We start from the raw sequence: 26,099 nt of genomic DNA, 5'->3' as shown, positions 1-26,099 counted from the left end.
GACCCCATGGCCGTACCTGAAAATTGAAGGTAGAAATCACGTTCAAATTTGAAATAGTTTTTCTTTAAGCAAAGTTCCATCAGTTCTATTATGAACTCCAGTGGTGGACCACTATAATCAAGGGACTTACTCCCAATGGTTTTGACGGTCTCTAGTCCTGCCTCATGGGGAATAACCGTATATAAACTGTCAACATCCATGGTAACTAGAATGTAGTTAGGGTGTAAACATGTATGTTGTTGAAGTTTACGAATCATGGAAGTGGTATCTTGCAGATATGAAAAAGAATTACATTTAACTGGCTGCAAGTGATAATCAATAAATTCTGCAATACCAGAGAAAATTGACCCCCTGGCAGAAACAATGGGTCTGCCAGGAGGGTTGTCAAGACTCTTGTGTACCTTGCGTAGTAGGTACAATATTGGAACCTTAGGAACAGATAAGGTCATGTAGTCATATTCATTCTCAGTGATATACTGCAATTGTAAACCACGGGATAGGGTCAGATCAACTATTTTTTTAAATTTGACAGTAGGATTAACATCCAGTTTCATGTAAGTATGTGTATCACTCAATTGTCTGATGGCCTCTAATTTGTAGTCACTGTAATCTTGGACTACTATGGCCCCACCCTTATCTGCCGGACGCACAATGATAGTGTGGTCATTAGACAGGGTGGTCAAAGCTTTTTGTTCATCAAGTGGTAAATTGGAAAAAATGCGTGTATCATTCTGAGTAGTGCAATCATTACGTATTAAGCGTGTAAAGCTTTTAATGGAGGGGTTGGTGGTCTGAGGATCAAATTTAGATGGAGGTTTAAATCTGTTATTACTGGGTACAAGTCTGTCATCTTTAAAAACTTTCCTAATATTCAATATTTGTGACTACAAATTAGAGGCCATCAGACAATTGAGTGATACACATACTTACATGAAAGTGGATGTTAATCCTACTGTCAAATATAAAAAAAACTAGTTGATCTGACCCTATCCCGTGGTTTACAATTGCAGTATATCACTGAGAATGAATATGACTACATGACCTTATCTTTTCCTAAGGTTCCAATATTGTACCTACTACCCAAGATACACAAGAGTCTTGACAACCCTCCTGGCAGACTCATTGTTTCTGCTAGGGGGTCAATTTTCTCTGGTATTGCAGAATTTATTGATTATCACTTGCAGCCAGTTATACGAAATTCTTTTTCATATCTGCAAGATACCACTTCCATGATTCGTAAACTTCAAAAACATTCATATTTACACCCTAACGACTTTCTAGTTATCATGGATGTTGACAGTTTATATACTGTTATTCCCGATGAGGCAGGACTAGAGACTGTAAGAACCATTGTGAGTAAGTCCCCCGATTATAGTGGCCACCACTGGAGTTCATAATAGAACTGATGGAACATTGTTTAAAGAAAAACTATTTCAAATTTGAACGTGATTTCTACCTTCAATTGTCAGGTACGGCCATGGTGTCTAATATGGCCCCTGTATACGCCAACCTGTACATGCTGGGATATGAGTCTGCCATTATGAAACCCTTAATGCATCCATGTATCTCTTTTTACACCCGCTACATAGATGACTTGTTTTTGGTTTGGACAGGGAGTTTAACAGACCTCCAAAACTGGGTATCTGAATTGAATCACACTGATTCGCCCATTAAATTTAAGATGGAATGCAGTGTACAAAATGTACACTTTTTGGACCTTAATGTATTCAAAGTCCTTACAGATGGTGACTGTATGTTTGGTACTTCTCTTTATACCAAACCTACAGATAGGAACTCGCTTCTCCTATCTACAAGTTGCCACCCTGACCACCAAAAGATGGGTATAATCTCCTCCCAATTGACGAGAGTGGTTCGTAACAGCTCCGATTCTACCATCCTACAAGCTCAGCTAGACACTATGTGCACGAAACTACAGGCTAGAGGGTATGACAAGAAAGACATTGACACAGCTAGAAAGTGACTGGATGGCCAATCACAAGTCACACTGCTGGATCGGACTAAATTGCAGAAACAAGCTTTGACTTCTAGGATGAACTTTATCACGACTTTCACTCCAGAACATCACCGTGTAGCCAGAGCAGTCCATAATCGATGGGATATACTGCAGACTGACAAGAGCCTGTCCAACTGGAGATTGAACCCCCCTCGTATGGCTTATAGATGAGCCAGGAATATACAAGATATACTGGTCAAAACTGACCCTAAGGATTCCTATCAAAAGGACACATGGCTCAAGTCTACCAAAAAGGGATGTTTCAAATGTGGAGATTGCATTACCTGTAATGGTATGCAAATGGGCCCTACATTCCAGCACCCATACTACAACAAACGCTACAAAATACAACACAGAGTAACGTGTAGTAGCACATATGTTGTTTATATCTTGGTGTGTCCGTGCTCCCTGTTTTATGTAGGGAAAACCATTACATCTTTTCATGAAAGGATGGCCAACCACAGATACGCTATCAGGGAGGCCATCAAGAAGGGCACCTCAGATCAGCCAGTGGCACGCCACTTCACACAGCGTCTCCATCCTAACTATCATTATAGACCACATACCACCTCTGGCTAGGGGAGGTGACCGCGGTAGAACTCTACTCCAATGCGAGACAAAATGGATCTATACTTTGGACACGGTGGACCCTAGGGGGCTTAACATACAATTGGATTAGGGCCCCTTCATAAGATAAAGATTGGCACTATATGTCTATGATCCAGTTATAGTCTATGCAGAGATCAGCTTGAATGCACTGCTTTTCCGACGTCTTTCACCTGGCATGGTGGCCTTCTAATCTGATTGGCTGATTGGATTCAACCTCTACTAAAGAATCAATGTCTGGTGCAGGTCTGCACTTCCTGCATAATGATCTTCCATACCCTCTAAACCTGAATTGAATTTATGATCTTAATGTGCATAACATCATCTGCCGATTTTTTTAAGTGTGTTCATTGCTCACAGTCTTGTTTTTAACATCGTCTTGGATTTCTCCGTCACGCAGCATCAGATATGCAAATTAGCCATGTGCCATACCGGACTCCGGATGAAAAGGTCTATGTTAACACAGTGTTGGTTGCACTAATCACAGTTCCCCACAGTTCCGGAAGGGGCGTGGCCTTAGTGACGTGCAAACACGCATTCTTACCATCAGTCAATTGAGCTAGACACAGTGTATATAAGGCTACAGCATCCTTATGTTTTTAACTTGCTCATTTCGGATGTCAGGCTATGCCATCTGCCTGATGAACTGATTGATCCATTTGATAAAGCTGCTAGTTGGCACCAAAACGTCATGGGACCGTTTTACTTTTGATACTCTACAATAAAAGCTAAGTTTTACCTACAAATCCAGTGAGTGCTTATTATAAGACTGTTTGTACCCTGTGATACAGCACCCTGGTGGATGTTTCTCAATACTTGAGAGTTGGAGTGCAGGTCCCTCTCTCTATATATACATTATATACTATATATATATATATAAATATATATAAAATATATATAATACGGCGTGGGGGGATCGCAATTTTCACGTCAGCACCCCCTGTAACCCCCATAAGCCCCCCTTTTTAACCTACATAAGCCCCATTAGCTCCCACTGTAACCACTCCTCTGTAACCTACATAAGCCCCATCAGCTCCCACTGTAACCCCGCACCCCCTGTAGCCCCCATAAGCCCCCCTCTGTAACCTACATAAGTCCCATCAGCTCCCACTGTAACCCCAATAAGCACCCCCTTTAACATCATAAGCATCGCCTGTAACCACCATCAGCCCCCAACCCCCATAAGTCCCAGCGCACCCCCCTACCTGTAACCCGCATCAGCCACAACGCACCCCGGTAAGTCGGCCCCCCTCCCTGTAACCCGCATCATCCACAGCGCTCCCGGTAAGTCGGCTCAATGTCGCAAGGCAGGCATGGCAAGTCAGCGGCCCTCCTGTACGTCATAGGTGACATCAAATGGGCGGGGCTAAAAATCGCATACTCTTGCGGTTTTAAATCAGTGGCGATTAATTACAGCTTAAAATCGCATCCACGATTAATCGTGTAGCCCTAATATATATATATATATATATATATATATATATATATATATATATACACATACACACATATATACATATACACACACACATACCGTACATACAGTAACCCACAAAAGTGAGTTCACCCCTCACATTTTTGTAAATATTTTATTATATCTTTTCATGTGACAACACTGAAGAAATGACACTTTGCTACAATGTAAAGTAGTGAGTGTACAGCTTGTATAACAGTGTAAATTTGCTGTCCCCTCAAAATAACTCAACACACAGCCATTAATGTCTAAACCGTTGGCAACAAAAGTGAGTACACCCCTAAGTGGAAATGTCCAAATTGGGCCCAATTAGCCATTTTCCCTCCCCGGTGTCGTGTGACTCGCTAGTGTTACAAGGTCTCAGGTGTGAATGTGGAGCAGTTTAAAATTTAAATTTGAATGTTAAATTTGTTGTTATCTCTCTCACACTCTCTCATAGTGGTCACTGGAAGTTCAACATCGCACCTCATGGCAAAGAACTCTCTGAGGATCTGAAAAAAAAGAATTGTTGCTCTACATAAAGATGGCCTAGGCTATAAGAAGATTGCCAAGACCCTGAAACTGAGCTGCAGAACGGTGGGCAAGACCATACAGAGGTTTCACAGTACAGGTTCCACTCAGAACAGGCCTCGCCATGGTCGACCAAAGAAGTTGAGTTGTCATATACAGAGTTTGTCTTTGGGAAATAGACGTATGAGTACTGCCAGCATTGCTGCAGAGGTTGAAGGGGTGGGGGGTCAGCCTGTCAGTGCTCAGACCATATACTGTATATTACATTAACATCATCAGATATAGATATATATATATATATATATATATATATATATATATATATATATATATATATATATATATATAAAAAAAAATTTTTGTCTAGGTAAAGAACACTGGAATGTAAAATATGCATAACATGCTTTCGGTTTCGCTCTGTAGGTCAACTCTGTGTTGGTTTAGCGCACATAAAAAAATAGTTATCTTAATACGTGTTATGTGATTATTAGATATAGAAAAAAAAGAATAAATTAAATTATTTTTGTTACTGTAAAATATACAGAAATTATTTTTAAGGTTTTTAAAGAAAATCTATAATTAAAATTAATATTTTAAAAATATTTTATATTTAATAGTTACATAATGCGCATTAAGATAAATAATTCTTCATGTGCGCTAACGCAATACAGCTTGAAGCGTGTTACGAATATATTTTATATTCCAATGTTCTTCAAATAGAAAAAAAAATGTTTTTATTTTTAAATATATATTTATACATATATATCTGATGATGCTATTGTAAAATATATATCTATATATCTATATATCTATATATCTATATATATATATATATATATATAAAAATATTAAACGTCCTGTATGTGAAGAACATTGGAATGTGAAATATTAATAGCTCCGGTCAGGCGATTTATGTGTTAGTGCATCCGGTTTTGTTCATGTGCAAATTTTTACTTTCAACTAGTAATACGAGCGCTAACTTGTGCGTGCAAAAACTTTACTTCTGGCGGTGTTAACGCTCAAGTGAAAACGCTAAATAGCACTCCACTTATAATCTAGCCCATTGTGTTTCTAGCCCCTGGAAGTGCTGAATGTGTCTGAGTACACATCTTGGAAGAATAGCATTTCTTTTATACCTACAGTGTTGATGAGCTCTCTTTCTTTTAGTTTTGCTTTACAGTATTTAAAGTAAAGCTTTGCCTGGATTATTTAAGAGGAACAGACTTTCTTTCCAGTGTGAACTGAAATTTAGGAAATAAAGTTTTTATTATTTAGACTTTTTCAAACAAACTGATTTAATTTTCTGCTCTCAGCGCATTACTGTCCCTACAACCCTCTATTCTTCGTAGTTAAAGGGACTTGAAACCCAATTTTTTTCTTTCATGATTTATAACGAGCAATTTTAAACAACTTTTCCAATATACTTTATTATCTAATTTGCTTAATTATCTTCATATAATTTGTTTAAAAGCACACCTAGATAGGCTCAGCAGCTGCTTATTGGTAGCTGCACATAGATGCCTCGTGCGATTGGCTCACCATTGTGCATTGCTATTGCTTCAACAAAGGATAACGAAAGAATAAAGCAAATTAGATAAATTGAAATGTTGAGTAAAATTGTATTCTCCATCTGAATCATGAAAGAAAAATTTTGGGTTTCAAGTCCCTTTAAAAGGATCTCAAACGGATGCCAAGCTGCCATGTGAGAGAGATTACTTCTAGGGGTGATTGTACCTCCCTTCCAACTTCAGAGCACTATCTGGCAAGTTGCCCAGAGTTGCACTGCTCCTCTGGAATGCTGTTTCAACCTTTTAAGAACAACACCAGCATCCTTTAACATAAATCTCTTGCTGTTTGGTGCTTCAGCTATCAATTGATAGCTTCTACATTGTGCCGTCTTCTGGGTCCCTGTCAGACCTACATGCAACTATTATTCTGTTAGCTGATGTCTACATAATGCACCCTACTGGCTATACCTGCATTCTGCATATTGTTCTTCTCAGCCTTTCCTTCTTGCTTACTTGGCCTGACCCTTACAGCATTCATTCAGCTCTTGCCACTGTTTCAGCTATATATCCCTTTTTAAAACTTGTGTAGGGCCTGCTGTTCTTTTATGACAGAACTTGCTTAGATATCTGTATGAAAGAGAATACCTGACAAAAGGACCTGAGAGCTTGCAAGTGTATCCACTATTAGTTAGCTATTAAAGGTATCACCTGCACATCTCTTTAGTTATTGTCTTACAAAAGGATTTGTACTTTCTTTAAATACACTAAGGGCTAGGTTACAAGTGGAGCACTAAATTATTGCACTCCTGGAGTGCAATAATTAACCAGCCATTAACCAGTCTGACGGCATCAGAACGAGGCTCCTATAGGAGTCTATAGAAGCGCACTCGTGAGCGCAATGCTTCCTAGCAATGCGAACACACTTGTAATACCAGCGCACATTATCGTGCGCTGGTATTACAAAGTGGAGCGCTAATATCGCTTACATGCAAGTAATATTTAGAGCTCCACTTGTAATCTGGCCCTAACAAGGTACTGGCCTTTTTCTGCATATCAGTATGAAAAAAGCATAAATATACATGCTATTTAGTATCTTAGCAAAATATTTAATGCTAGTTTTAACCTGCTAGCCGATTCCATTGATATGTCACTGACCTCCAAAAACTCTTGAACTACATTAATCAAATCAAATTACAACCTTGTCTCTGCCGTATTACCCTCAGCCCTTGCTAGTAGTATCTACCTTACTACTGATCACTGCTTATGTAAAATGCAAAACGTGACAACTTTATATACGCAGTAGAAAAATAGATACAATTAAAAATGCTGTGCACAAATAAAAGAAAATATCTTATATCCCTTTAAGGAATTAGTGCAAGACCATCAAGAATTCAGGTAAGTGGGAGTCCATCCACATTCTCACAAAGGGTGTATCCAATTGTCCCCCAAGAGAAAAAAAGAAAATAAAAGTGAAGTAAGCCTTTATAATGGCAGGGTGATTGTAATATACCCAAGACTTTAGAATATCAAACAAACACTCACTTCCAGGATCAGGTTTTCGGGGCTGGACTGACCATGTCGGCGGGATCAGACTGATATACTACAGGAAAGTTTTCCTCTGTGAAAAGCACAATTGGGCAGAAAGAAGCTACTACCAGGTGGCAACCGGGCCATAGAACAAGCTATTGATGCTGCTGTTCGTTCCTGGCAGACTGCTTCTCATTCTGTTTTGCATATGTAAATATGACCCTGGGGATAGTCTCCCTAAGGGTGATGGGGGAAACCAGACGTGGACTCCTTGCCCAATGTGCTTAGAGGGATATGGCTGCACCTCACTGACGAGGCCCAAAGGAGGCCGAAGCGATCGTCTGGGGTTGTCATGTTCCTTGTTCAGAGGAGAATTGCCTGGTATTTCGGGGCTGGACTGACCATGTCGGCGGGATCAGACTGATATACTACAGGAAAGTTTTCCTCTGTGAAAAGCACAATTGGGCAGAAAGAAGCTACTACCAGGTGGCAACCGGGCCATAGAACAAGCTATTGATGCTGCTGTTCGTTCCTGGCAGACTGCTTCTCATTCTGTTTTGCATATGTAAATATGACCCTGGGGATAGTCTCCCTAAGGGTGATGGGGGAAACCAGACGTGGACTCCTTGCCCAATGTGCTTAGAGGGATATGGCTGCACCTCACTGACGAGGCCCAAAGGAGGCCGAAACGATCGTTTGGGGTTGTCATGTTCCTTGTTCAGAGGAGAATTGCCTGGTATTTCGGGGCTGGACTGACCATGTCGGCGGGATCAGACTGATATACTACAGGAAAGTTTTCCTCTGTGAAAAGCACAATTGGGCAGAAAGAAGCTACTACCAGGTGGCAACCGGGCCATAGAACAAGCTATTGATGCTGCTGTTCGTTCCTGGCAGACTGCTTCTCATTCTGTTTTAAAATAATAAAACAACAAATGCCAAAAGTATGTTACATGGGTATACAGAACTAATGTCTAAAACTAACTCAGACTGTACTAAACAATGGGGATACAACAAAAAGATCAGTGTTGACCCTAGCAGCTTAAGTGTGGTCTGTATTGGTTGCTAACAAATGTACAACCCTTAAAAGGTACAGTCTACTCCAGAATTGTTCTTGTTTAAAATAAAAAAAATGATAATCCCTTCATTACCCATTCCCCAGTTTTGCAACCAAGACGGTTATATTATTATTCTTTTTACCTGAGTGATTACCTTATATCTAAGCCTCTGCAAACTGCCCCTTATTTCAGTTCTTTTGTCAGACTTGTGATTTAGCCATTCAGTGCTGACTCATGAATTACTCCACAGGGGTGAGCACAATGTTATTGATATGGCACACATGAACTAGCACTGTCTAGCTGTGAAAAATGTCAAAATGCACTTATATAAGAGGCGGCCTTCAAGGGCATAGAATTAGCATATGAACCTACCAAGGTTTAGCTTTCAACTAAGAATACCAAGAGAACAAAGCTAATTTCATGATAAAAGTAAATTAGAAATTTGTTTAAAACTGCATGCCCTATCTGAATCATGAAAGTTTAATTTTGACTAAGCTGTCCCTTTAAAGTCCTCCTAGAGAACCAATGTACATTTCATCAGTTGCTGGCTTTTTCAAGGGAGACTTTTTTTTCTTGAAGGCTATTTGCATTCACCTTTATTGAAAAAATAAATGATAATATGACTTTGGATGGACTCCTACTTACCTGAATACGTGACAACCTTGTACTGATCCTTAAAAGGCAGACATCCTCAAACTTGGCCCTCGAGAGGTTTTAGAACTACATTTCCCATGATACTCAGCCAGCTGATATGCTGGCTGAGCATCATGGGAAATGTAGTTCCAAAACCTCTGGAGGGCCAAGTTTGATAATGTCTGCTTAAAGGGATAGAAGTTATATCCTTATCACTGTTTGTGCACAGTGTTCATTTTCCATATTATTTTGTCCTCATTTATGCTACTCACCGCTCATGCGCTTGAATGGCAACTGATCTCCCAGAGCATTGAAACTGCAGGCTGTAGTTACCATCTCTCTGATCACTCCTGCCAGTCGCTCATCATTTTCCAAGTCACCAGCACTCTGCAGATTGAATGTAACAGTCAGTGTAAAAACAGAAAAATAGGTGCAAAGAGGGTGGAAATACTTTTCTCAAGACAAATCTTTCAAGCTCCCTATGAAAAATTAACGGTCAGTGACAGTTTAAGATTACAGATGTGATGTCCCTGAAAAAGAAAAAAAACAAAACAGAAAAATTGGGGGAAAACATAATTTATGCTTACCTGATAAATGTATTTCTCTTGTAGTGTATCCAGTCCACGGATCATCCATTACTTATGGGATATTCTCCTTCCCAACAGGAAGTTGCAAGAGGATCACCCACAGCAGAGCTGCTATATAGCTCCTCCCCTCACTGCCATATCCAGTCATTCGACCGAAACAAGACGAGAAAGGAGAAACCATAGGGTGCAGTGGTGACTGTAGTTTAATTAAAATTTAGACCTGCCTTAAAAGGACAGGACGGGCCGTGGACTGGATACACTACAAGAGAAATAAATTTATCAGGCAAGCATAAATTATGTTTTCTCTTGTTAAGTGTATCCAGTCCACGGATCATCCATTACTTATGGGATACCAATACCAAAGCTAAAGTACACGGATGATGGGAGGGACAAGGCAGGATTAAACGGAAGGAACCACTGCCTGAAGAACCTTTCTCCCAAAAACAGCCTCCGAAGAAGCAAAAGTATCAAATTTGTAAAATTTCGAAAAGGTGTGAAGCGAAGACCAAGTCGCAGCCTTGCAAATCTGTTCAACAGAGGCCTCATTTTTAAAGGCCCAGGTGGAAGCCACAGCTCTAGTAGAATGAGCTGTAATCCTTTCAGGGGGCTGCTGTCCAGCAGTCTCATAGGCTAAGCGAATTATGCTCCGAAGCCAAAAGGAAAGAGAGGTTGCCGAAGCTTTTTGACCTCTCCTCTGTCCAGAGTAAACGACAAACAGGGAAGATGTTTGGCGAAAATCTTTAGTAGCTTGTAAGTAAAACTTCAAGGCACGGACTACGTCCAGATTATGTAAGAGACGTTCCTTCTTTGAAGAAGGATTAGGACACAATGATGGAACAACAATCTCTTGATTGATATTCTTGTTAGAAACCACCTTAGGTAAAAACCCAGGTTTGGTACGCAGAACTACCTTATCTGCATGAAAAATCAGATAAGGAGAATCACATTGTAAGGCAGATAGCTTAGAGACTCTTCGAGCCGAGGAAATAGCCATCAAAAACAGAACTTTCCAAGATAAAAGTTTAATATTAATGGAATGAAGGGGTTCAAACGGAACTCCTTGAAGAACTTTAAGAACCAAGTTTAAGCTCCACGGGGGAGCAACAGTTTTAGACACAGGCTTAATTCTAACCAAAGCCTGACAAAAAGCCTGGACGTCTGGAACCTCTGCCAGACGCTTGTGCAAAAGAATAGACAAAGCAGAAATCTGTCCTTTTAAAGAACTAGCTGATAATCCTTTGTCCAAACCCTCTTGGAGAAAGGACAATATCCTAGGAATCCTAACCTTACTCCATGAGTAATTCTTGGATCCACACCAATAAAGATATTTACGCCATATCTTATGGTAGATTTTCCTGGTGACAGGCTTTCGTGCCTGTATTATGGTATCAATGACTGACTCGGAGAAGCCACGCCTTGATAGAATCAAGCGTTCAATCTCCATGCAGTCAGTCTCAGAGAAATTAGATTTGGATGATTGAAAGGACCTTGTATTAGAAGGTCCTGCCTCAGAGGCAGAGTCCATGGTGGAAAGGATGACATGTCCACTAGGTCTGCATACCAGGTCCTGCGTGGCCACGCAGGCGCTATCAGAATCACTGATGCTCTCTCCTGCTTGATTTTGGCAATCAGTCGAGGGAGCAGAGGAAACGGTGGAAACCAGGTTGAAGAACCAAGGAGCTGCTAGAGCATCTATCAGCGTCGCTCCCGGGTCCCTGGATCCGTAACAAGGAAGCTTGGCGTTCTGGCGAGACGCCATGAGATCCAGTTCTGGTTTGCCCCAACGATGGATCAGTTGAGCAAACACCTCCGGATGGAGTTCCCACTCCCCCGGATGAAAAGTCTGACAATGAAGAGTCTCTACGCCTGGGATGTGGATCGCTGACAGATGGCAAGAGTGAGACTCTGCCCAGCGAATTATCTTTGAGACTTCTAACATCGCTAGGGAACTCCTGGTTCCCCCTTGATGGTTGATGTAAGCCACAGTCGTAATGTTGTCTGACTGAAATCTGATGAACCTCAGGGTTGCTAACTGAGGCCAAGCTAGAAGAGCATTGAATATTGCTCTTAACTCCAGAATATTTATTGGGAGGAGTTTCTCCTCCTGAGTCCACGATCCCTGAGCCTTCAGGGAGTTCCAGACTGCGCCCCAACCTAGAAGGCTGGCATCTGTTGTTACAATCGTCCAATCTGGCCTGCGAAAGGTCATACCCTTGGACAGATGGACCCGAGATAGCCACCAGAGAAGAGAATCTCTGGTCTCTTGATCGAGATTTAGTAGAGGGGACAAATCTGAGTAATCCCCATTCCACTGACTTAGCATGCATAATTGCAGCGGTCTGAGATGCAGGCGCGCAAATGGCACTATGTCCATTGCCGCTACCATTAAGCCGATTACTTCCATGCACTGAGCCACTGACGGACGTGGAATGGAATGAAGGACACGGCAAGCATTTAGAAGTTTTGATAACCTGGACTCCGTCAGGTAAATTTTCATCTCTACAGAATCTATAAGAGTCCCTAGGAAGGTGACTCTTGTGAGTGGGGATAGAGAACTCTTTTCCACGTTCACTTTCCACCCATGCGACCTCAGAAATGCCAGAACTATCTCTGTATGAGACTTGGCAATTTGAAAGCTTGACGCCTTTATCAGGATGTCGTCTAGATAAGGAGCCACCGCTATGCCTCACGGTCTTAGAACCGCCAGAAGTGAGCCCAGAACCTTTGTAAAGATTCTCGGGGCTGTGGCCAACCCGAAGGGAAGAGCTACAAATTGGTAATGCCTGTCTAGAAAGGCAAACCTTAGGAACCGATGATGATCTTTGTGAATCGGTATGTGAAGGTAGGCATCCTTTAAGTCCACTGTGGTCATGTACTGACCCTCTTGGATCATGGGTAGGATGGTCCGAATAGTTTCCATTTTGAATGATGGAACTCTGAGGAATTTGTTTAAGATCTTTAGATCCAAGATTGGTCTGAAGGTTCCCTCTTTCTTGGGAACCACAAACAGATTTGAATAAAACCCCTGTCCCTGTTCCGTCCGCGGAACTGGATGGATCACTCCCATTACTAGGAGGTCTTGCACACAGCTTAGGAATGCCTCTTACTTTATCTGGTTTGCTGATAACCTTGAAAGATGAAATCTCCCTTGTGGAGGAGAAGCTTTGAAGTCCAGAAGATATCCCTGAGATATGATCTCCAACGCCCAGGGATCCTGAACATCTCTTGCCCACGCCTGGGCGAAGAGAGAAAGTCTGCCCCCCACTAGATCCGTTTCCGGATAGGGGGCCGTTCCTTCATGCTGTCTTGGGGGCAGCAGCAGGTTTTCTGGCCTGCTTGCCCTTGTTCCAGGACTGGTTAGGTTTCCAGGCCTGTCTGGAATGAGCAACAGTTCCCTCTTGTTTTGAAGCGGAGGAAGTTGATGCTGCTCCTGCCTTGAAATTTTGAAAAGGCACGAAAATTAGACTGTTTGGCCTTTGATTTGGCCCTGTCCTGAGGAAGGGTATGACCCTTGCCTCCAGTAATGTCAGCAATAATTTCCTTCAAGCCAGGCCCGAATAAGGTCTGCCCCTTGAAAGGAATGTTGAGTAACTTAGACTTCAAAGTCACGTCAGCTGACCAGGATTTAAGCCATAGCGCCCTACGCGCCTGGATTACGAATCCGGAATTCTTAGCCGTTAGTTTAGTCAAATGAACAATAGCATCAGAAACAAATGAGTTAGCTAGCTTAAGCGTTCTAAGCTTGTCAATAATTTCCTCCAATGGAGCTGTATGGATGGCCTCTTCCAGGGCCTCAAACCAGAATGCCGCCGCAGCAGTGACAGGCGCAATGCATGCAAGGGGCTGCAAAATAAAACCTTGTTGAATAAACATTTTCTTAAGGTAACCCTCTAATTTTTTATCCATTGGATCTGAAAAAGCACAACTGCCCTCAACCGGGATAGTGGTACGCTTTGCTAAAGTAGAAACTGCTCCCTCCACCTTAGGGACCGTCTGCCATAAGTCCCGTGTAGTGGCGTCTATTGGAAACATTTTTCTAAATATAGGAGGTGGGGAAAAGGGCACACCGGGTCTATCCCACTCCTTGCTAATAATTTCTGTAAGCCTTTTAGGTATAGGAAAAACGTCAGTACACACCGGCACCGCATAGTATCTATCCAGCCTACACAATTTCTCTGGAATTGCAACTGTGTTACAGTCATTCAGAGCTGCTAATACCTCCCCAAGCAATACACGGAGGTTCTCAAGCTTAAATTTAAAATTAGAAATCTCTGAATCAGGTTTCCCCGAGTCAGAGATGTCACCCACAGAATGAAGCTCTCCGTCCTCATGACGCAGTATCAGACATGGCTCTTACAGCATTTGCGCGCTCTGTATCTCTCCTAACCCCAGAGCTATCGCGCTTGCCTCTTAATTCAGGCAATCTAGATAATACCTCTGACAGGGTATTATTCATGATTGCAGCCATGTCCTGCAAGGTAATCGCTATGGGCGTCCCTGATGTAATTGGCGCCATATTAGCGTGCGTCCCCTGAGCGGGAGGCGAAGGGTCTGACACGTGGGGAGAGTTAGTCGGCATAACTTCTCCCTCGACAGAACCCTCTGGTGATAATTCTTTTATAGATAAAGACTGATCTTTACTGTTTAAGGTGAAATCAATACATTTAGTACACATTCTCCTATGGGGCTCCACCATGGCTTTCAAACATAATGAACAAGTAGGTTCCTCTGTATCAGACATGTTTAAACAGACTAGCAATGAGACTAGCAAGCTTGGAAAACACTTAAAACAAGTTTACAAGCAATATAAAAAACGTTACTGCGCCTTTAAGAAACACAAATTTTGTCCAAATTTGAAATAACAGTGAAAAAAGGCAGTTACACTAACAAAATTTTTACAGTGTATGTAACAAGTTAGCAGAGCATTGCACCCACTTGCAAATGGATGATTAACCCCTTAATACCAAAAACGTTTTTTAAACAGTCACAACAACTGCCACAGCTCTACTGTGGCTTTTTACCTCCCTCAATACGACTTTTGAAGCCTTTTGAGCCCTTCAGAGAAGTCCTGGAACATGCAGGAAGAAGCTGGATGTCTGTATCTGTAATTTTTGCTGTGCAAAAAAGCGCTAAAATAGGCCCCTCCCACTCATATTACAACAGTGGAAAGCCTCCAGGAACTGTTTCTAGGCAAAATTCAAGCCAACCATGTGGAAAAAACTAGGCCCCAATAAGTTTTATCACCAAACATATATAAAAAACGATTAAACATGCCAGCAAACGTTTTAAAATACACTTTTATAAAAGAGTATGTATCTCTATTAATAAGCCTGATACCAGTCGCTATCACTGCATTTAAGGCTTTACTTACATTACTTCGGTATCAGCAGCATTTTCTAGCAAATTCCATCCCTAGAAAAATATTTTAACTGCACATACTTTATTGCAGGAAAACCTGCACGCTATTCCCCCTCTGAAGTTACCTCACTCCTCAGAATATGTGAGAACAGCAAAGGATCTCAGTTACTTCTGCTAAGATCATAGAAAACGCAGGCAGATTCTTCTTCCAAATACTGCCTCAGATAAACAGTACACTCCGGTACCATTTAAAAATAACAAACTTTTGATTGAAGAAATAAACTAAGTATAAAACACCACAGTCCTCTTACGACCTCCATCTTAGTTGAGAGTTGCAAGAGAATGACTGGGTATGGCAGTGAGGGGAGGAGCTATATAGCAGCTCTGCTGTGGGTGATCCTCTTGCAACTTCCTGTTGGGAAGGAGAATATCCCATAAGTAATGGATGATCCGTGGACTGGATACACTTAACAAGAGAAAAACATTTTTTTTCCAAAGATGTTTCCCCCCCCCCCCCCCGGAAAAATTGAAAAAAAAAATGGGAGTAAAGAATATGTTCTTTTACAATGATTTAATATGGTGTTCATATATTTAAGAAAAAAATATAAAAGAAGCGGCGCACCGGTGTAAAAAATCTCAAATGCTTTATTCCATAAATTCCATTAAAAAGCGAAGACAAAAGTGGAAAGTTGGCTTAAATGAGAGTCAACTAAACCAGCTGACATGTTTCGGCGTGGAGCCGTTATCAAAGCTGATAGTTGTGGAGAGAAATTCTCCGCCTTTTAAAACAAGTAATTAGCTCCCATTGGCCAACACCAAGTATACATAATTAACAAATTAACTCTTGTGTAACCTCTTGTATTCGTTCAAGGGATACTACATTCTTACTACCTAGGTTCCTTATTCCCATAGTATACGCAGGACTGTTAGTTACGTAATTATCTGTCCCTTCAATAATGAGAGATATCAATAGTATATGATTTAAATTTAATTTAGCCCTATTTCAGCAGTATACATCTCTTTATATATCCCCCTCCCCTGGGTACCAGGTAACTGAATAAGGATGGGCAGTATTCCCCTTTCCCCTAACCTCTTTGCAAGACATCCCACACCATATGTTAGTGACACAAAATGATAGCCAAGCTCTTAACAGGATTAATCCTCCAAGTGGATAACACAAATACATTTTTTTTTTTTTTATTTAAAGAAAGTGATGTATATTGTACAAACATGATTCGTATGAGTTTAAATCATGTACTGAAATTACTCCTACATTGTTTAGATTCATTTTATTGGTAGTAGGATTTATTCACCTAGTGAATATAAAACACAAAATAAAGAGATGTATACTGTTGAAATAGGGCTCAATTAAATTTAAATCATATACTATTGATATCTCTCAGTATTGAAGCGACAGATAATTATGTAACTAACAGTCCTGCGTATACTATGGGAATAAGGAACCTAGGTAGTAAGAATGTAGTATTCCTTGAACGAATACAAGAGGTTACAGAAGAGTTAATTTGTTAATTATGTATACTTGGTGTTGGCCAATGGGAGCTAATTACTTGTTTTAAAAGGCGGAGAATTTCTCGCCACAACTATCAGCTTTGATAACGGCTCCACGACGAAACATGTTAGCTGGTTTAGTTGACTCACATTCAAGCCAACTTTCCACTATTGTCTTCGCTTTTTAATGGAATTTATGGAATAAAGCATTTGAGATTTTTTACACCAGTGCTCCGCTTCTTTTATATTTTTTTCTTTTGGAAGTGACCATTTTTTCGAGCGAACAAGCATGGTTGACAGGGTATACCCCTACTACGATTTTCCCTATAGCCCCGTTATTGGCCAGACTGTGCTTACAACATCGTCCAATAAGCTAAGAGAATTCGGACAACACCCCCCACTGCACCATCTGACAAGGGAGCGGATTGGCCAGGAGAAGAATCCGGAAGTCTCCTTAGGAAACAAACACCCGCTCACGCAGTGGTGATGGAAGGAGCGAAGACTTGATCCTGTATCTTCCTAAGACCGGACAACCTGCGTGTTGGGGTAAGGTTTAATACAGCTGATTTATACTTTAGCAGCTTTACATGGTATCCTATTGTACACGGGACACACTGGAAGAAACTTTTTACCCTTTGTTGTTCCGACCGGCACGTCTCTTTGGACATTAACTTTGTATAGCTAGCTTGCTTGTTCAGCAGCAGTGTCATAAAGTATACAGCATTTTATATAGTTAATGGGGAGATTTCCACGTTTGCTCATATATTTAAACCTCCAATATCATTCCTAAAAGCTATATAACATGAAGAATATTATGAAATACTGAATTATTCATATGCCTGTACACTGAAGACAAGCAAATCCTGGAATACAATTCAAATACTAAGAAAATACTGAGGATACAATTCACAAATAAAAGCGAAATATGCATTTCTGTCTCTAGGGGCACTGCAGGGAAAAAGGTTTCAGTTTATTTTGCTTGTGGGCTGCATCTTGTTTGTATAGGTGATTGAGGTGTTTCTGTCCTCTCAGGCCTTAAAGTGATGGTAAATCCTAGTGTTTGTGAAATGCTAGGATTTACTATTGGATTAAATAAAGAGGACATTCATTCATGAAGTATAAAATATTTCATGCTGAAAGCTCCTTTATTTGTTTGCAGCGTTCGCCACACTGAGCTGCTAAGGCAGCTTACGGCAGAACACTATTTGGCTGAGAGATGCCTTGGACACTTTGCACTGCCAACAAAAAGATACTCACATGCATTATCATAATATCAGCTTCAGATTGGCTAGGAGCAATCTGAGTTAAAGTGATGGTAAACTCAGACGGAGTACTCATTAAAATCGTATGTAAAATCTAAACATAATATTAGTTTCATTCATGAAAAACGTACATTTGGAGTATTACTTTGGTATTTAATTTTTAACCACTCCTGGTATATTATTAGCTCCAGCAGCCCTGACACTTAGACCTCTTTTTTTTTATTACGCGTCTTCCTTTCACCAATCAAATTTCTGACATTTTGGCATGTATCAAGAAAGAAAAAAAAAACGGGTCTTTTGCACATTGAATAGAATAAAGAATAGAGCATGAGCAGATAATGTATTACACGTCAGCATCGCGTCATGAATCATTACAGAGCGGGTGGGACAGAACTCAATATCGCACTGATTGAAGGAAGTTGAAGGGGGCGGAGCGTGCCAATGCCGGAGTGTATTAGCAAGTTAGTTGAATTAAAAATAATGACATATTATATATTTTTAAAATATAGCAAGTGAAGCTTTCACAGTATTTTATTTGATTAGCCGTTATTTAAATTTGAAAAATATACCATCACTTTAATATAGAAGCAACATGAGGAGGCACAGAAGAAAATGCTGGAGGCAAGGGAATTTTCAAATACTGCAATTAAGATGTTTTGACGTATTTTTTTCAATTTTTATTCTTAAACAGTGAACGTTTTAATATCCCTTAAAGGGATAGAACGGTCAAAGGTGAAATCTGCAAGGTTGCATTTTAATTTGAAATAAAAGCATTTTTATAATCTACTTATATTAGCAAAAATGTTTCTAGTAAAAGTTATTACTGGCTTTCTGTGGCATACGCACATATCCTGTGAGCGCCTCTGCACCAGCATTCAAACGCCATACCTTTTCAAAGAGTCAGCTGCCATTATTGTGAGCTTGAATACTGGTGCACGGCCTCCACAGCATATGTGTGTATGCCGGCTGAAAACCAGTAATAACTTTTACTAGAAGCATTTTTGCTTATGGAAGTATACGCTTGTATTTCAAATAGAAATCCATCCATGCACATTTTATTTTTTAATTTCAACCTTCCTATCCATTTAAGTTTTGTAGGCATCACCCTTTTAGCATGCAGTTTTTTAAAAAAATATTCAAGCAGACACAGACCTAAAAAACATATACAACAGATACACACACAGGACTGAAACAAGGCAAAAAAAAAAAAAAGATAAGAAAGACTGAGGGCTCAACTATCTAAAACTCTCTGGGCTTGTGAGTTTTTCTAAGAAATCTCACTAGCACTAAAGGTATTGTAGTCTGCCTGGCAAGTGTGGATACTGCTTTATCAGCCTTACGGATCGTTTCCCATGCCTCCATTTTTCAGAGGGAAGCGGGAACAGGTTTTTTAAACTTGGAGGAGGGAACAATGGGAACCTCAGGTTTGTTCTATTCCTCTGTAATCAGTTTCAGAAATTGAGTCAGGTACTGGGAAGCCAGACTTAAAAATAGTTTAGCAATCTGTTTGCTTTTCTGTAATAGGATTCTCTACTGCCAAAGCCTTACTACAAAAGAGCATGTATATGCTCAAGCCTTAAATCAAGGACACATCTATTTCTTCAGCAGTGGGGTCCTGAGTTTCTGATAATTCTCCCTCAGAGGAGGAAATTTCAGACTCCAATATACCCTTCTTCTTCTGTAGAGTACTTAGATGGGTCACCCTGATGAGTTTAAAGTGAAGGTAAACTTTTAAAAATACTATTAAAAACAGGGGCACTTTCATTCATCAAAGTTTAGAAAGCCGTTTTGATTAAAAACTTACCTGTCTCCTCTTCACAGTCGGAGCAGCTTCCCCCACACGGAGATCCTCTCTTCACACATCATCAATGACTAATACGGCTTCCTCCAATCACGGCTTTCCCCCCAGGAGAGTCATTGCCTGAGGCCATGCCGTGATTGGAGGAAGCCAGATTAGTCATTGCTGACATATGAAGAGAGGATCTCCGGGTGGGTGAAGCTGCTCTGGCTGTGAAAAGAACAAAGGTAAGTTTTTAATCAAAACGGCTGCTTTCTAAACTTTGATGAATGAAAGTGCCCCTGTTTTTAATAGTATTTTTAAAAACTGGGCTTTCATTCATCAAAGTTTACCTTCACTTTAAGGCCTGTGACCTTCTGACCTTAGCACGCATTTGTGTCAAACTGCTGGAGCCATCAACTCAATAAAAGCGAAGTTGATGCAGGGAACAGTTCAGAAGAACTCCATTGGAAAAAGCACAGCGGGACGACTTTGCTGTAGGGGCAGCACTGCAGGGCCCTGTCTAGCATTATAAATAGACTCAGCACATGGAGTGCATAGCCGAGGAGGGGGACACAATAAAACATGATTGAGAAAAGGTTAATTAATCTTTGGATCATCCTTCCTGGGGTCAGCATATTGTCCAGAGCTGTACCAGTATACTCCATAGTAATTATAGGAGAGTAAATATAATTGTGAGTATCTATTTAGATAGGAGCACAGAACACAATAAGAATGCACAGAAATGTTTAACCCCAGGTGGGGAACACAGTATTGATCAAAAAGCAGCAAAGTGTGACAGCATAATGTTTTTATTGTAAAGACAAGCAGGGTGATAACACAGTATTGATGACAGTGCACAATGCATTTTAGTGAAATTCCTATGCGGGTTACAGAAAATGTGTACTGCCCCTCTAAGTGCAATTAAAACTTTTATAACTGCTTTTATAGTATGTAATATACTGCAAAACAGGTTGATCTGATTTGTATTTGGTGCATGATTTAATTTATAAAGTGTGCCCCCTGCTACCTTTGCTCTCTCCCATAAAGTTTCCCTGTCCAGCAATCTCCATTACTTTCTATGAGAGACATCTCGCAACTTGCAGGGGAAGCCTCTCGAGTGTTGATGTGACTAAAGATGAAAAAGCATTAATAGGAGGGTTGGAGAATTCCTTACCGCCAGTACTCCGTCCTCACTCATCACAAGATATCCTATCTGATCTGGGATGCGCTCTAGACCTTGAGTCAGTGTGGAAGTCTAGGAGAGAAAAATGTGACAAACTACTTACAGGTCAATTGATTTGATACATTTTATATCTGGTCATCAAAATGTAGAGATATGCAATATATCAGTGAAAAGATTGAAGAAAATGGCCACTGTCTTCTGTATTCGGTTCATTTTGGCACCTGATTTATTAGAGTAAAAGTGCAACACACAAATACATTATGTGTTTATATGTTATAACAAATATATAGAAACGTGTTGCACTTTTACTCTAATAAATCTGGGCTGAAATATGCCAAATGGTGCACACCACGGTCATTTTCAACATTTGTTTCACTAACAAAAAACAAAATAATGCACAGATCTAGTGTTCATCAAAATGAAGGACACCCTATTCCAAGGTTTAAAAAGGAACATTAAACAATTTGAGATGGTAATATAAAATGATAAATTGTATATATAAAAAAAAACTCTACAATATACTTTCATTATTTATTTTGTCTCCTTTTTCTGTAATTCTATTCTGAAAATGTGAGTTTTTCAGTCCTATTAGAAATAGAAGTGCAGAACGCTGTTATATTCCACACAACCATTGGCTGCACAGTGACTAATTTATAACAGTCCCTAACTGGCCACAGCAGAGAAGGTAACCTAAGTTACAACATGGCAGTTCCCAGTTTTTTTAGACACTAAAACTTTTCACTTATTTTGTCAATATTTAAACATCAAATTAAACTTTAAAAAATAAATTTACATGTTAAGCTCAGACTAATCTTTTCTTTAAATGCATCATTCTAGCTAGCATTAATTTACTGTTTAATGACCCTTTAATACATTTATATATTAAACACAAATATTCTTAATAATCAAACTTGCTCAACTTCTACAGTAACACAAATGGGTTATTTTCAAATATTTTTAAAAGGGCAACATTTTTGAAACCCAACATTTTTATTTCATGATATAAATAGAGCATGCAATTTTAAACAACTTTATAATTTACTTGTATTATAATTTTCTATCTTTTGTAGAAAAGCAGGGACATATGCAAAGGAGCGTGCACATGTTTGGAGCACTATATGGCAGCAGTTTTGCAAGAATGTTATCCACAAATAATACAATGGGAACAAAGCAAATTTGATAATAGAAGTAAATTGGAAACTTTTTTTTTTTTTAAATTGTATGCTCTGTCTGAATTATAAAAGAGAATGTATGGGTTTCAAATCCCTTTAAAATAATTTTTCTCCTCGATGACGGCACAAAAGAAACACATTCCACACAAACGACTCTAAAGACCACCTTAGACAAAGCGCAGCTACCCTTACTGACAGACCAAGACCGAGACACACTGAACTGAGAAATCACACATACACTGAAGTCTGGCAGGCCATTCGAGACCTGAAGCCCCAGGATCAGACGGCCTCCCTGGGGAATATTATAAATTATTAAAAACTTCTCTAACACCACATTTAGTCAAATTCTCAAACTACATCATGCAAGGTCATGAGATACCACCGGATCTCCTCCAAACTAGAATAGTAATAATACCCAAACCAGGGAAAAAATCTGAAAATATGTTTGAGCTACAGACCCAGGACATCAAAATATTCACTAAAATCCTTGCAGACTAAAACATTTTACCTGACACTATCCACCGGACCAGGTTGGTTTTATAAAAGGAAGAGAGGTGCATGATAACAGCAATAGTCCACCTGACCCGGACTAAAACGCCTTCTCTGCTCCTATCGCTGGATGCAGAGAAGGCTTTGATAGAATTGACTGGATCTACATGTTCACGGTTCTGAATCGATTAGGATTCAGAGGCCCTTTTATAAAACGCATTAACACAGATATACTCCAATCCCACGGCAACTGTTAGAGCTATTGGTCATCACTCAAATTCCATACAAATACTAAATACTACCAGACAGGGCTGCCCATTGTCCCCTCTGTTATTTGCTATTTGCATGGAACCTCTAGCAGCAATTATCATACACTCGCCTGACATTACTGGACTAACCATACAAAACAATATATATATGTGTGTGTGAAGCAATGCCAATCGCATTACCAGCCCACACTAAGAAATTATTTGAAGCAAATTTAAAATTGTCATGTGTTAAGAAACATATTAAATACCTGAGGATTAATCTAACTACACAATACACGGATTTATACAATTACCTCCCACAATATAAAGAGATCTGAAAATATATAATTAAGTGGAAACTGCATCACTTTTCCTGGTATGGTAGACTTTGGGCCATCAAAATGAATATTTGACCACAACTTCTTTACTTCAGAACACACCCCATATCAATACCACATTCAGATCTACAATTGCTGCAGTAAGATACTCTCCACTTTATTAATGGTCACAAACACACGAGAATCCTCTCCCAGATTATGACCAGACACAGATGGCTAGGATGAGCAGGTGCCCCTAATATATTAGATTATTATCATACATCTAGACTAGCACAAACAGCTTTTTTGGGTGTCGAAAATAAAGATATTCTATGGTCTAAGCTTGAATCCGACATGGGAGGATGTAGCTCCTAAGAGGACTTTATATGGGACAAACATTCATGTTATCATGAGTCACAAAACTGCTCCCCAGCCAATATCTTTTCCATAGGTCACTGGCACAATATAAAAAAAAAAAAAACACATCAGTATTTCCGGAATATTCTACTAAATTACCTTTGAAATATCTACTTCCGACAGATTATTAAAAAAAACTAGACAAATGGGAAAACAAAGGCCTTTACAGAGTAGCGGATATTCTTATCAATAACAAACCTATGACATATTCAAATGCAACACATTGTTATACCTGAATCACTCAGATGGTACCTTTAGTTACAACTCATGTCTGCCACCAACAAATACTTATCAAAAATATCCACTCATCCTAGTACTCCCTTAGCAAGATTGTGTAGCACCACTACTAGACAAAAAAAACACAATATCGCAGTTATATGTAGCCCTACAAATGCCCCCCTGCAAAATTAAATCCTCTATCATCCTTAAATGGGAGACAGATATTGGAAAATCTCTCACTATACAAACCTGGAATAACTTATTCCATTCATCGTGCAGAGGCCTACTCTGCGCTGATTTAAGAGAGAATTGTTTCAAAACCACCATCCAGTGGTATTTGTCTCCATTGAGAACTTATCACTTTGTTAAAGGAGGAAAAAGATATCGTTATAGGGGACTAGGCGATAAGCCTGCCCAGAGGGCAGTCTATGTTTAAAAAAAAAAAAAAAAATACAAACCCCAAAAAGGTAATATTACAAAAATAAAAAATATAACATTACAGAAAAAAACAAAACAAAGCTATCCCAGTTAAAAAAAAAAAAAAAAAATCTTAAACCTATACTAACACCCCTATAAAAATAATAAATCCCCCCAAAATAAAAACACTAATACTAAACTACCAATAGCCTTTAAAAGGGATTTTGTAGGGCATTGCCCTAAGTTAAACAACTATTTTACCTAAAAACATTACCAATTACCCATCACCCAACCAACCCCCCAAAATAAAAAAAAACTAAGTCCGGCGGTGAAGGTCTTCTTCCAGACGGCTCCATCATCTTCTGTCTTCATCTGGAGCGAAGGCAGCGGGGAGGTGCGGAGCAGTCTTCCCTGATGTGCGGATCCGGAGCGGCGGTCCTCAGTGGCTGTTCTCAGCGGTGGCAGTCCTCAGCGGCGTGGAGGCTCCTCTTCATCCTATCTCTGTTGTACACTAAAAATTGAATGGAAGGTACCTCATTCAAATTGGGGTATCTTGCATTCCTATTGGCTGAAATTTTTAAATCAGCCAATAGGATTATAGCTACTGAAATCCTATTGGCTGTTCAAATCAGCCAATAAGATTTCAGTAACTCTCATCCTATTTGCTGATTTCAAAAGTTCAGCCAATAAAAATGCAAGGTACCCCATAAAAATGGGGCACCTTGCATTCAATCTTCCGTGTGCGACATCACATAAAGAGGAGCCTCCACGCAGCTGAGGACCGCCGCCGCTGAAGATACGTGCATCGGGGAATCCAGCTCCGCGCCGCCTTCGCTCCAGATGAAGATAGAAAATGATGGAGCTGCCTGGAAGAAGACCTTCTCCGCCGTGAGTACCTATTTGGGGCTTAGTTTTAGGATTTTGTTTTATTTTTTGGGGTTGCTTTTTTTTTTTTTTTTTTTTAAGATTAGGATTTTTTTGGGCTGTAAATGACCTTACAAATGCCCCTATAGGGGTAATGGGGGGGGGGGGTTTAGGTTTTTTTAGTGTTTGTTTTTTTATTTTGAAGGGTTTGGTGGGTGGGGGGGGAGTTATTTTACTGTTAGGGGGGGGACTTACTGATTTTTACATGTAAAAGCTGTTTAACTTAGGACAATGCCCTACAAAAGGCCATTTTAATGGCTATTGGTAGTTTAGATTAGAGGGTGTTTTATTTTGGGGGGCTTTTTTATTTTCATAGGGATTAGGTATAAAAAAAAATATTTTTGATAATTTCGTTTTTTTTCTGTAATTTTAGATAATTTTTTTTGTAATTTAATGTTAGGTTTTCTTTTTAAATTAAGGTTAGGATTGTTTATTTTAATTGTAACTTGGTATTTTTTTATTTTTTGTAATTGAGGTTAATTTAGGGGGTGTTAGGTTAAGGGGGCTTAGTAATTAAATTAGTTATTTGCGTTGTGGCGGGTTGGCGATTTAGGAGTTAATAGGCTAATTAGTTTTATTGTGATGTGGGGGTTGGCGGTTTAGGGGTTAATAGGTTAATTAGTTTTATAGCGATGTGGGGGGTTGGCGGTTAAGGGGTTAATATTTTAATTATGTTATTTGCGATATTTAATTTGCGGATTAGGGGTTAATTACTTTATTATTTTGCGATGTGGGGGTTGGCGGTTTCGGTGTTTGTTAATACTTTGTGCGGGTGGTTAGTTTTTTTTTTATTATTTTGTGCGGGCAGTTACGTGTTTTTTCGTTAATATTTTGTGCAGGCGGTTGCGTGTTTTTTTTTTCTTAATGCTTCATTTGCCTACACTGCATCC

General features: G+C 39.7%; 1 protein-coding gene across 1 annotated transcript in view; it reads right to left on the bottom strand.

Annotated features, from left to right (window-relative positions):
• The window catches only part of LAMTOR4 (late endosomal/lysosomal adaptor, MAPK and MTOR activator 4), a 61,587-nt gene that overhangs the window by 13,124 nt on the left and 22,364 nt on the right, over window positions 1–26,099 (bottom strand). Inside the window, exons 2-3 of the mRNA XM_053718261.1 lie at window positions 20,998–21,078; window positions 9,600–9,714 (exon numbers count right to left, since the gene is read on the bottom strand). Coding sequence (XP_053574236.1) covers window positions 9,600–9,714; window positions 20,998–21,078 — 196 coding nt within the window. The remainder of the gene's footprint in view (window positions 1–9,599; window positions 9,715–20,997; window positions 21,079–26,099) is intronic.

Source organism: Bombina bombina, chromosome 6 (genome assembly GCF_027579735.1).
Source record: "Bombina bombina isolate aBomBom1 chromosome 6, aBomBom1.pri, whole genome shotgun sequence".
Taxonomy (NCBI): Eukaryota; Metazoa; Chordata; class Amphibia; order Anura; family Bombinatoridae; genus Bombina; species Bombina bombina.
Note: the sequence above shows the minus strand (reverse complement) of the source record. Positions and strands in the feature narration are given on the sequence as shown.